The sequence below is a fragment of the Ctenocephalides felis genome, unplaced genomic scaffold (assembly GCF_003426905.1).
Source record: "Ctenocephalides felis isolate EL2017-DRISC unplaced genomic scaffold, ASM342690v1 CF-g0.4_SCAFFOLD_01604, whole genome shotgun sequence".
Classification (NCBI taxonomy): Eukaryota; Metazoa; Arthropoda; class Insecta; order Siphonaptera; family Pulicidae; genus Ctenocephalides; species Ctenocephalides felis.
The window spans coordinates 5,918,674-5,935,626 of NW_020537758.1; the positions used below are offsets into that span (position 1 = coordinate 5,918,674).

At 24.4% G+C, this 16,953-nt stretch overlaps 2 protein-coding genes across 2 annotated transcripts; both read right to left on the reverse strand.

Annotated features, from left to right (window-relative positions):
- Positions 1–3: 3 nt before the first annotated feature.
- LOC113372943 (geranylgeranyl transferase type-2 subunit alpha-like) lies at positions 4–6,053 on the reverse strand (the record flags this gene model as incomplete). Its single annotated transcript, XM_026613276.1, is given in 10 exon segments — positions 4–248; positions 337–540; positions 2,822–2,920; positions 2,985–3,113; positions 3,315–3,335; positions 3,338–3,586; positions 5,641–5,689; positions 5,691–5,712; positions 5,714–5,839; positions 5,932–6,053. Coding segments are annotated over 10 exon segments (1,251 nt in total), but the record flags the coding sequence as incomplete, so codon positions are not given.
- A 9,950-nt stretch (positions 6,054–16,003) lies between these two features.
- LOC113372907 (homeobox protein CHOX-CAD2-like) lies at positions 16,004–16,658 on the reverse strand (the record flags this gene model as incomplete). Its single annotated transcript, XM_026613243.1, has 1 exon — positions 16,004–16,658. A coding segment is annotated over one exon (333 nt), but the record flags the coding sequence as incomplete, so codon positions are not given.
- Between the last annotated feature and the right edge of the window lie 295 nt (positions 16,659–16,953).

Consider the following 16,953-nt stretch of genomic DNA (forward strand, 5'->3'; position numbering starts at 1 on the left):
TTTATGGTAAATGGCAGTCAGGTTTTTGTTCCTTAAATTTAAAATGTTCCTTTCATCGTCTCCTGGATGATAATTGTCCAACCAATTTTCGATGGAGTGTTCGATGACCCAACGATTTCTTAGGTCTTTGTAGTAACCCTTTCGCATTTGGTCAACTGTTTGCAATTTTTCTAAAAGTTGAAGAGATTCTTCATGGTGCTTTTTGCAGTCGAGGGCTCTCATGATAAGGGCTAGGGTTAATAGAGTCCCTGGGGAAAAATAGATAGAAGGAAATAGATTGTGAGATTTTTTTAATATATATATATATATATATATATATATATATATATTTCTTACATTTACTATCAGGTTCCATCTCCAATAAACTTTTACAGGCTTCCATCTGCGTCCCCAATTCGGACCTGACCCTGTCTCCAAATTTGGCCCCAAATCGCACTTTTTTGTAACCAATGCATTTTCCTCTTAATAAATCTACAACGTCCAAATCCAATTTTGAAACTATGTCGTAAGTTGAAGCATGTACTAACTCTACTGAAAGTCCTGATAATTAAATAAAAAAAATATTATTATTGAAATATATATTATATAATATATTATTATGTAGGTGGTTATGGTGTTAGACAATGTTCTAAATTATTTAATTTTGTACAAATTTGGCGAAAATTTGATGCAAATTGGGTACATGGTTTTAAAGTTACAAGAGATATAAACAATGAATCTACGCTGTTACATAATTGTGAGTGTACTAGAAAAGTCGGTGCAATTTTTGATACTTTTATTAATTTTGATATACTTTTATCGATTTCGATATAATTTTGTATGAAACTGTATAAATGTTTTTACATCACTATGAAAATAATGAAATTCTCTATAAAACTGCATCTACAGATTAATTTATGTTAGAACATTTTTTCCATAAAAAATTGTTCAAATGTTAAAATTTTTATTCGTAAGCCATTAGAAATTTGTAATTGTACTAAAAATATCGATGCAATTTTTGTTTATTTTACCGATTTCGATATAATTTTGTATGAAACTGTATAAATGTTTTTACATCACTATAAAGATAATACAATTGTCCATAAAACTGCATCAACACATTCATTTGTGTTAGAACATTTTTTCCATAAAAAATTGTTCAAATGTTAAAATTTTTATTCGTAAGCCATTAGAAATTTGTAATTGTACTAGAAATGTCGGTGCAATTTTCGATTCTTTTATCGATTTCGATATAATTTTACATAAAACAATGTAAATATTGTTACATCACTATAAAGATAATATAATCATCTATAAAATTGCATGAATACATTAATTTGTGTCAGAACAATTTTTTTTATAAAAAATGTTCAAATGTTAAAATTGTTGCTCGTGCGCTATTATAAATCGTTTTGTACTAGAAAAGTCGGTGTAATTTTCGATTCTTTTATCAATTTTAATATAATTTTGTATGAAAGTGTATGAATATTTTAACAGCACTATAAAGATAACACAATTCTCTTTAAAACTGCATCAACACAATAATTAGTGTTGGAGCAATTTTTATTGTATAAAAAATGTTCAAAAGTCAAAACTCGTACGCTATTAGAAATTTTGCTTTGTACCGAAAAAGTCGGTGTAATTTTTGATTCTTTTATCAATTTCGATAAAATTTTGTATGAAACTGTGTAAATGTTTAGGCACCACTATAAATATAATGCAATCGCTAAAAGACTGCATCAACACAATAATTAGTGTTGGAGCATTTTTTTGTATTAAAAAATGTTCAAAAGTCAAAACTCGTACGCTATTAGAAATTTTGCTTTGTACCGAAAAAGTCGGTTGATTTCGATTATTTGATTCGTTGATTCTTTTATCGATTTCGATATAATTTTGTATAAGGCTGCATAAATGTTTTTGCATCACTATAAAGATAATAAAATTTTTCATAAGATTGCATCAACATATTAATTTGTGTTAGAACAAATTTTTTTAGTGAAAAAATGTTCAAATGTTAAAATTATTGCTCGCAGAAATTTTAGATTTTACTAGAAAAGTCGGTGCAATTTTCGATTCTTTTACCGATTTCGATATAATTTTGTATGAAACTGTATGAATGTTTTTACTTTACATCACTATAAAGATAATAAAATTCTCTATAAAACTGCATCAACACATTAATTTGTGTCAGAACAAATTTTTTTTTAAAACAATGTTCAAATGACAAAATTGTAGCTCGTACGCTATTAGCAATTTTCGATAGACGATTTCGATATAATTTTGTATGAAACTGTATAAATGTTTTTACATCACTATAAAGACAATAAAATGCTCTATAAAACTGCATCAACACATTAATTTGTGTTGGAATAATTTTTTTTTATAAAAACTCATTCATTGTTAGAATAGTAATTAGATGGTTTTAAAATCTTGGTGCTTCTGTTTATTGCATCTTTTGTAACTTTTAAATGGTTTATGCAAAACACATGATATATTAGGCAAATTTGTTTAAAATTGAATAATAAACAATAATTGTTAACATCATAAAACCCTACATCAACTCTGTATACTTTAAAATTGTAACAACAAACTGCAAAATAACGAAAATACGCTTAAAATGCATTCATATCTTATTGTATCAATAACTAGCAAACTATTTATTTGATTTAAATGATGTAAAAGACAAATTTATGCAAAATTAAATGATCTATAAAGTCTTCTAACAAGATGCAACCCTACAGCAACTTGGTGTACTCTAAAATCGATCATAAACTTCTGTCCAAGTAAAAAAAAATTATCTTAAAAAATTCTGTGGTGAATTAAATATCTTTAAAATATCTACCTTTACTCAAAACAATATCCTTGGCAAAAATTCCTTGCCAAAGCGTTTGCAAAAGTCGATCAGAGCTCAACATCGGGTTCCATTCGCATTCAACATCATCTACTAATAGTAAATAATTAATTTTAAAAAATTTTAATTTATAATGTATATTTTATTACCTCACCTTCATTTCCAGCAAGTCTTATAATATATTCCCCACTCGTCGTACAATTTGCGTGTTTCGACAAAGCCACATGCAAAGTATTTTGGTACAAAACTGCTGAAACGATTTCTAAAGACACTTCTTGTTTACCTACAACAAAATAAGTCCTTGAATAATGCAAAAAATTCACTCATCATTTATTATAATTAATTATAATTATAATTTAGGTTGTCAAATATCTCCCTTCCGCCTTTTTGTATTATAAACCAAGAGCAAAAAAGCGGAAGGGAGATATTTGACAACCTAACTTATTATTATTATTATTAATATTATTATTATTATTATTATTACCAGGGAGCCATCGTTGGTAAACCAGGCACTGGAGTCATTAGGGTCAGTAAAAGCAGCATTTAACACCAATTCCAATTCTTCTTGTAATTTGCTATCACATAACCTATTTTCACTTCTGTCTGCATATAATAAAGGTAACAATTTGCTTCTATAATGCCAGGCTGAATAATTGGAGAAATTTTCATGGATTTTTTTAGTAGAGAAGCCTAATTCATCCTTGGCAGTCGTGTGGGCTTTGTAGACCACGAAACGTCTGTAATCCCAACAGTGGACTGAGAAAAAAAAATTAAAATTTTTCCTTGTAGTTTACTAAATTTATATTATCGATGTTTATTATTATATATCAAATGAAAGCTAAGAAAATTATCTACAAATCTGTATATAACGTTTAATGAAGTTTCGAATAAAATTACATACGAATAATTTATAAAGTTTTTGGTTTCGAATATCTGTATAAATATCTGTATATATACCAAGGACTCTTTTTGATATTTTTCCCTGTATTTTTTTAAAATTTTGTATAATTGATATATATTATTATATATGAAATAAAAGCTTATAAAAATGTCTATAAAACTGTATATAACAATTTAGAACGATTAGAACAAAATTTTATAAAAAAAAATATAAACATTGAAGTCGAAGGGACGCGTTGATGACTAATGTTAGTTTTATTGGTTGCAGTTTTTTGTATCAATGTTTATTTTGCATCAATGTTTATTATAAATAATCAAAGTTTAGCAATAGTATTATACATTGTTAGAAAGCTAATAAAATAATTTACAAATCTGTATATAACGTCTAATAACTTTTAGAACAAAATAAATTTCGAATATCTATATAACAGATACCAAGGATATTTACATTTTTGCCTGTAGTTTACTAAATTTATATAATTGATGTATATTATTATATACCAAATGAAAGCTAATGATATTGTTTATAAATCTGTATATAACAGTTTATAAAGTTTCGAACAAAATTTCGTAAAAAAGAATTATACACATTGATAAAAAAAATGAAATGTCGATAATAGTAGTTTTTTTAAGTCTCATAAGAACCCCTTTTTTTAAATTTTTATGTAGTTTACTAAATTTATATAATTGATGTATATTATTATATATCAAAAGAAAGCTAATAAAATTATCTATAAATCTGTGTATTACAATTCGTAACGTAAATATCAAAAGAAAGCTAATAAAATTATCTATAAATCTGTGTATTACAATTCGTAACGTTTAGAACAAAATTATTTTAAAAAAAAAATTATATCAAATTTTGCAATGGCTGTCAATAACATTAATTATAATGGTTGCGTTTTTCTATCAAGGTTTATTTTATTTATTATTTTATAATAAATTTATTTTATAATAATTAAAATTTAACTATTTAACGTATTATATTTGTTAAAACCCTAATAAAATTATCTACTGAACTGTATATAACGATTAATAACTTACCAAACAAAATTAAAAACGAAAAATTTGTAAAATTTAAAATTACTTAGTATCTGATTATTAGTTATTAAGTTGCATTTTTTTTTTCATATTTAGTAATATTAAAATTTATTTAGAGTGTTATATTTATAATAAATCATTAGAAAGTCAATAAAATTATTTACAAATCTGCATTTAACAATTTGAAAATGTTAGAACAAATTTATATAAAAATATACGTTAAAGTGTGAAATTACTTAAAATTTGTATCTAATTATTAGTTTTGTAGTTTATTATTTTATATTTAGCAATATTTTGACAAGTTTTATTTATAGTGCTAAATATTATAAATATCACTGAAAAGCCAATAAAATTATGTATAAATCTACATTTAACAATTTGGATATGTTGGAACAAAATTATATAAAAATAATTCGTTGAAGTTCGAAATTACAATATTCATAAACGTAAAAGTCCATATGGTTTTAGCTTCAACGCTTTTGTTTAAAATTAAATTTATTTAATAATAATTTATATAAATATATTAACATTATTATATATCATTAAAAAGCTAATTGTATTAGCTATAATATGTATATAAACATTTAAAACTCTTAGAACAAATTGTCTAAAAAAAAAATGGTTAAACTTTGAATTCTCTGTGAAAGTTTGAAATTACAATATTCATAAAACGTCCATATTGTTTTAGCTTCAACGCTTTTCGTTTGAAATTAAATTTATTTAGTACTAATTTATATAATTTATCAACATTATTATATATCATTAAAAAGCTATTATATTATCTATAAATATGTATATAAAATTTAGAACTCTCAGAACAAAATTGTCTAAAAAACATGGTTAAACTTTGATTTTCTGTATATACTTACAATTTCTTTCATCCATTTTTAAATATTTGGTACAAATTTGCAATTCTTTTTTCCCAATTAACATTAGGGCTTACTGAGCACCCAACATCGATGATGCCAAGCGCTATAAGACTTCGGTTTGACTCTTAGACAACTTTCTGTTAAGGGCAATTCAGCATCGTAGAGCATTTGGGTCTCTGAGGTATCTACTTGGTCTAATCTATAAAACCAAACATATATATATATATATATATATATAAATATATATATTATATATCTATATATCCATTCCCCATGTATCAATTATCTTACTCATTCTGGGCAACCAAATGTTGCAAAACTTCTCTCCGTATGTTCCAGAATGTATAAATATCAGGATTAGCACTCAAAGCTTGTGCTAACAAATTCATTAAACTCATTCAATTCTTTTTTCTCTCGCATTTCAAATTTTGACTACTGACAGCTTTGTAGCTGCAACTACTTGGCTTGTCGTTCTTTTAGTTTTCCTCGCAGCCTCCTCTTCTGAAGATCTTGTCTTCACTCTACCGTGCTGGGGTGAAAGACGAAGAAGATATAGATCAATATAATAATAATATAATAATAATAATAATATATGTAAATATATATATATATATATATATATATATATACTTGTTGAAGGTTCTTTTTATGTTTATATATTGGAAGTGTTATTCATGTAATTTGTAGTGGTATTGTGTCAACATAGATTAGTTTATAAAATTTTGCAAGTATTTTACTACTAGCATAATTTAGGTTTATATTGAAGTGAAATCGAGTACAAGATGTTATAATATTGTTAACAAAGTATATATAATACTATTATATGTATAAACAATAAATACATAAGTCAATCCTTTCCATTTGCACAATTTCTACAAATAATTCTAATACTTACCATTTTAAATCAATTCTTTTAACTTCAAATAATTATTCAAAACACTTACAACAATTTAATATAATTTTGAACTAATTAAATCTATTTTTAATAATTATTTTATAAAAAGCAACTCAACATAACCTAAAAAAGTGACATTTAAGAAATGTCATCATTTTTATTCAGGAAACAAACCACGTGCTCGTAGTCCACGTGTTCGTCCAGAGATTGCAAACCTGTGTCTAATTGGAATTTAAAACCGTTAAGATTCAAATTAGATTTCAATAAGAAATTATATTTAATTTAATATATATATAGATATAAACAATATAGTATATATTTAATATTTTTTATATAAAACTAAATGGAGCAAAACTGTGTTTTGCACAAAATTTGTTTGAGAAATGGATGATAAACATAAATGTTATAGTTTTATTCAATTAGAAGAATTTATACTTTATTTTATTTATTTAATTTAATTAATTTATTAAATTATTTTAGAGCCAATTATTTATATGTAAGTGTATTATAATATAATGTGTATATTTATACTTAGTGTGGAGTTTATTTGCCTTATTATGTATGTTTTTGTTCGATTAAATCATTTTTATAAACTTTTCTGAAAAAAAATTTATAACAATTTTATTTTTAATATTTAAACGAAGGTTTTGTGTATCGTATTTTCAAATTATAACCTTCTACTATTAATATATTAATAGTACTAGCTAATTGAAGAGTCAACTAGAGTATTTTGTTAATTTTCAATATGTGGATATGGTTTTTAAATTAAATTAGTAAATTAGTAGGTTTTTTTAAAATTTGATTTTATTCCAGGACATTATGATTTATATACATTAGTGAAAATTAGATAAAATTTACTAAAATCAAGTAAAACAGGTTATATACACTTGTATATCAAAATTTTGCATAATTTGTAGTTGAATTGCGGACTTGAGTAATTTGTAATTAGCAATTTTTGAATATAAGACATTTTTCACTTTTTGCTAAATATCTTTTTATTTTATTCTAAGACATTATGATTTACATTAGTAAAATCTAGATAAAATTTACTAAAAATTAGTGTAACCTTTTATACATACGTATATATCAAAATTTTGCATAATTGGTAGTTGAAATGCAGAGTTGAGTATTTTAACCTGTAACCTGTTAGATACACTTGTATATTAAAATTTTGAAAAATTTTTTGTATCTGAAATAGTAAAACATATCTAACAAAAATACCTACCTTTACACGAGTATGATCATTCAAAGCGCTATTTTGTCAAACTAAATTTTTTTTAATAAATTTTAATACTTATCCAAAACATTAATGTAAGTATTTCTCAATCAATTTACCCATTTTTATTTTTTTTATCCATTATTTTCATCTGCAAGTCCACATTGCCCGAAGCCTCCATACATATAAATATATCTAAATTGCCCCCAATAAAGTTTTAACAACACCAAAACAGGAACTTAAAAACTAAATGAAATGAATTCTTATTATTAAACGATAATCTTGAGATATCGGCAAAAGGTCCAATCGAAATTAAGGCCAGAAAAAATTTAATGTTAAAGTTCATGTGTGGGCAAAGAAATTGTGAAATGTAAAAGATTGTCTAAATCGAAATCGAAATATTGAAGTCGCATATCAACTTAAAATTGTTCAAAATTTCAAAATAGAAGTATATATAGAATTAAGCACAAATTTTTAGTAAATGTAGTTTTAAATGGTGTACATAAATTATAATGTCTAGAATAAAAATTGCAAGCAATTAGCAAAAAAGTAAAAAATTGATTCGGAGGTAATTATGAAAGTACTCAAGTGGGCAATTCAACTACGGTTTGTTCAAAATTTTGATATAAATGTATATAAAACACTTGACTGCGTGCATATCAATATGTCAGCAACACTAGCACATCATACCCTAGACTAGACCGTTAGAAAGATAAAGATAAGTGAGCAATTTGCATATGGAGTGCGCCTCAATACGATTGCTCCGTAGGATATCTCGAGAAGCAATGAAGATATCGATTTGGGATTGTTGTAGGATGTTGATTGCGTGCATATTAAGATGCCTGCAACACTAGAACATCGTACCCTAGCCCGTTCTAAAGATAAAGATAAGTGAGCAAATTTGCATATGGAGTGCGCCTCAATGCGATTGCTCCGTAGAATATCTCGAGAAGCAATGAAGATATCGATTTGGGATTGTTGCAGGATGTTGATTGCGTGCATATTAAGATGCCTGCAACACTAGCACATCATACCCTAACCCGTTCTAAAGATAAAGATAAGTGAGCAATTTGCATATGGAGTGCGCCTCAATACGATTGCTCCGTAGAATATCTCGAGAAGCAATGAAGATATCGATTTGGGATTGTTGTTGGATGTTGATTGCGTGCATATTAAGATGCCTGCAACACTAGAACATCGTACCCTAGCCCGTTCCAAAGATAAAGATAAGTGAGCAATTTGCATATGGAGTGCGCCTCAATTGCGATTGCTCCGTAGAATATGTCGAGAAGCAATAAAGATATCGATTTGGGATTGTTGTAGGATGTTGACTGCGTGCATATTAAGATACCTGCAACACTAGCATATTTATAGCCTTAAACAATTGATAATAATAAATTTTATTTAGATTATATCGATATAAGCAAATTATAATATCTTATAGCAAAATTAAAAGTTATTTGAAGAAATGTACAAAAATGTCCCAAATCCACATATTGCTAATTATAAATACTAAAGTCTGCATTTCAACTACGAATGATACAAAATTTTACTATACAACTATAATATATTATTAGTAATTACATTCTAATTACTCTTACTGTTTATAAAAATAACAAAATCTGTTTTTATATTTAATTTGTAAAATAAACATCAAAAAAGACATTTGTACCACCAGTTCATATAATTTATAATTAGTAGACAAATTATATCCTGGGTACGTCTTTTGCAACCTTACGCAAAAAGTAAAATATAAATTTTAGAACATTCTCAAAGTGTAAAATAAAAAGTGGTTGTATTTGGTTAACTATATTTAAAAATAATAAATAAACATTTCTCATGCAATAAAATTTGTATGAATACTCTTGGCGTAGAAGTACTCTTGCGTAACCTTATGTATTTTTGTAAAATGGCTTCGTTTAAAAGCTATTATATGTATATATATATATATATATATATATATATATATCCATTTATACTCTGATGGATTATCTGTATCACATCTTCAGAGCAATAAAAGCTCACAAGCCCCTTCAATAAAAGGCATCATGCAACTCGACCACTTCTCGTCAGCTTTTGCTTTTTGCCACAAATATAAATATATACATATGTATATATATATATATATATATATATATATATATGTATATATATTTATATTTAAATTTGAAAAAATATTAATGGCCGTTTCTCATTCATTTATCTTCAAACTAAAATCTTAATGGAGCCGAACACGCGATTTCAAACATAAATTAAAATCATTATATATATTTGCATTTATTCATATATATATACATATATATATATATATATATATAAACATGTATATATTTATATATATTCATATATAAATATGCACACACACACATATATATATATATATATATATATATGTATATATAAATGGATTAATAAATAGTATCTTAATGATAATGTTTATTACTTCATTCAATTCGGTTGTTACCACAAAAACCCTTTAGAGGCAGTTTATGTAATTTTCTTCTACGACTTTTAATTTTCTGCTAGGATATTATGTTTTATTTACAATAGTAAAAATTAGATAAAATTAGCTAAATTTTTATAAAACCTGTTGTATACACTTGTATTTCAAAATTATAAATAACTCTTAGTTGAAATGCGGACTTAAGTATTTTGCAATTAGCAATATATAGATTAGGGGCATTTTTGAACATTTCTTCAAATAACTTTTAATTTTTCTCCAGAACATACTAAACCGTTAACATAAATAACTCAAAATTAGATAAAATTTGCTAGAATCTTGTATAACATATTGTATGCACTTTCATGATAAAATTTTGTGTAATTCGTAGTTGAAATGCGGACTTGTATATTGCAATTAGCAATATGCGGATTTAGGTCATTCTTTTAGTTTTCTTTAAATAACTTTTAATTTCCTAGATAAAATTTACTGAAACTAGATAAAATTTACTAAAACTAGTAAAACTCGTAATATACACTTCAATAAAAAAATTTTGAACAATTCGTTTCTCAAACGCAAACTAAGCATTTTGATAATTAGCAAGATGTGGATTTGGCACATTGTTTTAATTTTCTCCAAATAACTTGATTTTCTTTCAGAACATTATAATTTTATATATATATATATATATATATATATATATCTATATATATATATATATATATATATATATATATCAGTAAAAACTAGATAAAATCTAGCAAAACTTATTATATACTCTTGCATATCAAAATTTTGAATAAATCTCAGTTGAAATACGGATTTTAATATTTTTTTAATTAGCAATATGTGAATATAGAACATTTTTGCCTCAAGTCAAAACTTTGTTTGCTCATCAGTAGAGTTCTTTTTCTATCACTATTACCCAAACTTTTCCATTACATCCGCCATTTGTCTAAAAAAAACTTTTCCGTGGCAAAAACCCATTAACTGTTCATGTTGTTTTTTTTTCTTGTTTCTTATATTATTAATCACGAATTTTAATCTCACGGCCATCGGCATATCATTTGTGCTTTTTTGATGATGATAAATAAAGAGGCCGAATTTTATTACATTCAACTTTTAAAAGCCGACGAACAAAAAATAGAATGGCCGATAGGAGAAAAAACATTTGGAATAGAATTAATAGTAATGGACGAGATAATAGTAATGGACATATTTTTATAAAAAGCTGTATTTTATTCAAAAATTATGAAAGAAAAAATTTCCAATAAGACTCCATCTCAAAGCAAGATTTTCCAATAAGAATCCCGAAATGGCGGATGCAAACAAAATGCAAAATTTTGAACAAATTTTGTTCTAAAATAGTTCAGTTTATAATTTATATACAAAATACAAATACTGAAGAATAATATACTAAAATATCAGCATTCTAGAACAAATAGTACGGGTTCAAGAACTTATTGAAAATACACTATTTATATAAAACTTGAATGACAAAAATAATAGAATGAAAGATAAAACTTTAGAAATAATTTGCAAAAACATAGTAATATTTATAAATAAAATTATTAAGCAAATTGATATTATAAATGTTGAAAATTTAATAAATTCATTTAATTTTGTAAAAACTTAATACATTTTTTTACAAAAACCAAAATTTATAACATATGTTTCATATTAAATATAAATAATTTCAAAGAGCAAAATGCCAATATTTTTATAATATATATATATATATATATTTATTTATTTATACATATACATATATATATATATTTATTTATAAATACATATGTGTATATTAAGTATTATATTAATTATATAAATAAATAATTTGAGTCAATTTTCATATTTTTATTAACAATTTAAACTAAAGTTGTCACAAAGCTAAATTTTCTTAACAATATACAGCGTTGCTTTTAATATAATATATATTTAATAGTACTAATTCAATTTTTTTATTATATATAATTTATAAATAAATAAAATACATTAATAAAACATATGTATGTATAATAAGCCTTGACGATCACAATTCCAATAATAATAATTTTCTTAAATAATAATATATAATAATACTTATACACTATAAATTACATAGTATAATTAGTAATAAACAAAAATATTTATTTATATACAATATTAATAATTTATAAATTTAATAAATTTTAAATTTAAATATATTGTAAAATTCTAAGACGTTTTCTTTATTTTACAGGCAGATCTTTTAGTTAAAAGCAAATTTTAGCTAATTGTTTAAAAATGTGAAATTAAATTAAATTTGGGAAGTTTAGTAAATATTTTGTTTGAAAATTTATTTAAAATTTAGATGAAATTGTTTGTTCGGTTTTTGTAAGATCTTCCACAAAATGTGCAATTATATACAATTTAGTTTTAAACTATAAAATGTGTATTTTCAGAATATTCAAAAATATTAAGTTTTCATTATAGGTAAAACGTGTGTGATTTTTTTTTTAAATAGTTCCAATTGAAATCTTTCAAGACAATTTAAATTACATACTTACAGAAATTGTTTAACAGAGAAATATTAGGCTGAAAATTAGTTAATTAATAAATTTTTAATTACTATACTTTTTAAACAATTCATCTTTATCTTGAATAATTTAAATTTTAAATAAAATAATGATGAAAATGAAAAAAAAAATCATATGCGAGCAGTATGTGACGATGTTTAACTAAAATTATCTATTAATATATTTTAGTATGGAAATTTTTGTTAAATTAATATAATTTCATAAATATATATATATAATTATATAATATATATATAATATATATATATATATATATATATATATATATATATAAATTAGTACGACTCTAATTCATCTGGCATTAAGCTTTCAAATGGATGTTTGCTATAAATATATATATATATATATATATATATATATATATATATATATATATATAAATTTCAGGCGTGGCTACGTTTTTCGTAGGCGTTCCCATAAAAACAGGTTTTCTACGTCTAAAGAAACATTCAGAACACTTGAAATTATTTAAAAAAAACTTTAAAAAAATCAGTTTTAATAGTCGATTAGGAAATAAATTTTTTGTTTACATATATTTTGCATTTCTACATAATTTTTGTTATATTAAGACCTAGAACTAAATTCTATAATTATTATAATTAATTAAGAAACACTTATCGTTTGTACAGAAACCTGGATAACTAATTATGAACCACAATTTTTACCAAAATTGTTCTCCAAATATTAATTTGCAGTTAATTCTCACTATTAGTATTATTTATAATAATAATAAACAGTTTTTTCACTAAAATGTTGCTCTTATTCACTATAAAATTTATTTTTAATCATAGTTAGTAAATATGCACTTTCTCTTAAGTCATTTGTTTAATTTCACTATTTTTTAAGTTGAGTAAAATTTATATCTCAAAATATAGTTTTGTAAAATTACTTGTTTTTTTTTAAAGTGGTGCATTTATGCATTATTTTCTTCTGAAATAATCACATTTTCAAAATAAATTGGACCACATTTTGGTTATCTTCAAGTTCTTTTATGTTAGATTAGTTTGGTTTAAGGAGCTCCTCAGGCTATACAGTTTGTTGTAAGGTGTTGATGTTTTAATATATTATTTTTCAATATATTTTATAAATATTAAAAATAAAAAAAATTATGTCGGTTAGGAAAATATAATTAAAAAATTTATTTTACCAAAATGTGTATCAGCGCTCTATTATTATATATAATATATTTTATAATGATATTTGAGGAGCTCCTCAGGCTATACAAGTTGTTTTGGGACTTTGAAAATTCAATATGTTATTTTAACATACATTATATAACTATCAAAAATAAGAAAAAAATATGTTGGTTAAGAAAATATAATGTAAAAAGATTATTTTACCAAAATGTGCATCGGTGTCCAATAATAAACAATTATAAATGGCTCTTATCTGAAGAGCTCCTCAGGTCATGCAAGTTGTTGTAAGACTTTGAAAATTTAATATGGTATTTTTGAATATATTGTATAAAATTAATAATATAAAAAAATTATGTTGGTTAAAAAAATATGATTAAAAAATTTACCAAAATGTGAATAAGCGCTCTATTATTATATACATAATGTATTTTATAATAATATTTGAGGAGCTCCTCAGGCTATACAAGTTGTTTTAGGTCTTTGAAAATTTAATATGTTATTATAACATATAATATATATCTATCAAAAATAAGAAAAAATATGTTGTTCAAGAAAATATATTGTAAAAAAATTATTTTACCAAAATGTGCATCGGCGTCTACATAATAATAAACAATTATAAGTGACTCTTGTTTGAAGAGCTCCTCAGGCCATGCAAGTTGTTGTAAGATTTTGAAAATTTAATATAGTATTTTTAAATATACTGTATAAATATTAAAAAAAAAATCACTAAAATGTTGTTCTCATAGTTACTAAAATGTTGCACTTATTCACTATAAAATTCATTTTTAATAATTTTTAGTAATATACACTTTTTCTTAAATCATTTGTTTAATTTCACTATTTTTTAAGTTGGGTAAAATTTATTACTTAAAATGGTTCTGTAAAATTACTTGTTTTAAAAAAAAAAACAGTGGTGCATTTATGCATTATTTTCTTCTAAAATAATCACATTTTTAGCTTAAATAAACACTTTCTTTTGTTTCTCATTTATGTAAAAATTTGTCTTATTATTTCGCTTAATTTTTTTCTTTTTGAGGTGGTATCAAATTTCTTCTTTATTTTGCTTTATAATAACAAAAAAAATTTTAACAGGAATATACTTTAACTTTCTTTTACATTACTTGTCCAATTTCAGATTTTTTTTTAAAAAAAGTGATGTTGGAGTTTTATAATTTTTCCTTAAAATGGTGGTGTCAAATTTTTAAATAATAACAAAAAATCGAATTTTGAAAATTATATTCACGTACACTTTGTCTAGCTTTTTTCTCAAATTTATATGATTTTTTTTTCTTCGTGAAAGAAAGATATATGCAATTTCTCAACTTTTTTTCAAATACAAAAAATCAAATTCTTCACATAAAATATAATTTTTAATTTCTTCCAGATCTTCTTGAATTTTAGCAAATTTTTCTATGTAAGTTGTATTCAATATCTCACTGGTAGAATACTGGTTCCAAATATATCTATCACTTTTTTTAAAAAATTACGTAAAAAGAGTATTGGTTAATGTTAAAAGACATTTTTTTCAAAATTCTGTGTTACTTTGCTTTTAAAAAAATTTATTATATTCTGTCTGCTAAAAATCACTTACAAATTTCTTCATTTTTCTGGAATGACCCTTTATTAAATTTTTCATATAAATTGTGCAAATTTTCTTCAATATTTTTATTAAAACAGTGCTGCAAAATTTTCAGAATTGAACACACTTTTCTTTAAAACAGAGGGATCCCATTTACTTAAAAAAGCATATTAAAATTTCTTAAATTTGTTCCTTGGCAAATTTATACAATTATTTTCTTTAAAATAATTAACTGCTTTTGCTTTAAATCAAAAATTTAAGTATTTGTCCCTTAAACTTTTTTCAACAAGTTCTAAGCACCAAAAGCACCAAAAAAAATTTGATCCACAAATTAGCACTTGTCACAAATTTATAAGTTTTAGTGTTTTTGACATTTTTCACTAAACAAGTATTTTATTTGTTTAATTGTCCTAGACATCTTCTTTAATAACATCAAATCTTGATCACGGATAAATAATTTTACCAAACTTGGTTCAATCTCCAAAAATATTGTCTAAGATCGAAAATTTTCATATGCTGCCATATCCATCATCTTATCAAACGTATCACCAAATTAGGAGAGTTTAATCTCAAAATCACTTTTTGCTTTTTCAGGATTTTTGTAAATATTAATGTCACTGAAAAATAACTGTACCTATACCGCTCCACCAACCATTAATAATTTTTCTACCACTAAGTAAGGCTTAAGGCCTTAAGGACTAAAAATATGGTGCAATTTTTATTTACTTTTCCTCCACCAACTCGAACAATAATCTCACAAATTTTCCTGCCATTTTTGGTTCAATCACCAAAAATCCAATCCAAATTTCATTTATCTTTTTACTACCAACTGACACTATCATCAATCCCTTCATCTTGTCAAATTCCCATCAAATGATGATGGTCACCCAAATAAGAACCACCAAGAACCATTTCCGAAGCACCCGAAGAACTTCCTGCCAAAGGTGGTTCTTTACCAGTTTTATTTGGAGGTTCGTCCAACTTTTTAACCTGTTTTCTTTCCTTGGCCCTTCGGTTTTGGAACCAGATTTTAACCTGGCGTTCGCTGAGGGCCAACATTTGGGCCAGTTCTGCTTTTCGCCTAATTGTTATGTAACGGGAGAACCTGAATTCTTTTTCGAGTTCTAGACGTTGGTGATCGGAGTAGACGACTCTGTATTTGTCTTTTGTTCTTGTTTTACCTGAAAGATAAAGGATATATGTGGTAAAAAATTTGGCAAATATATATTAAAAAAAATTTGTTATATAAAATTTAAATGAAAAAAATTGGTGTTAGTTATATATAAATTTGAGTTAAGTGTAAAGGCTTGAAGTAGGATTTCGTATATGTCACTTTTGAAGAGCTCGTGAGGCTACACCGAGTGTACAAAATTCTTGAAACTGAAATGTGTTTTTCTTTAGTATTTTGTGCAAATACTAAAAATATTTTAGGTATATGTTACCATATAAAAATTTGTAGAAAATAAAGATTCGATCAAAGTATGCA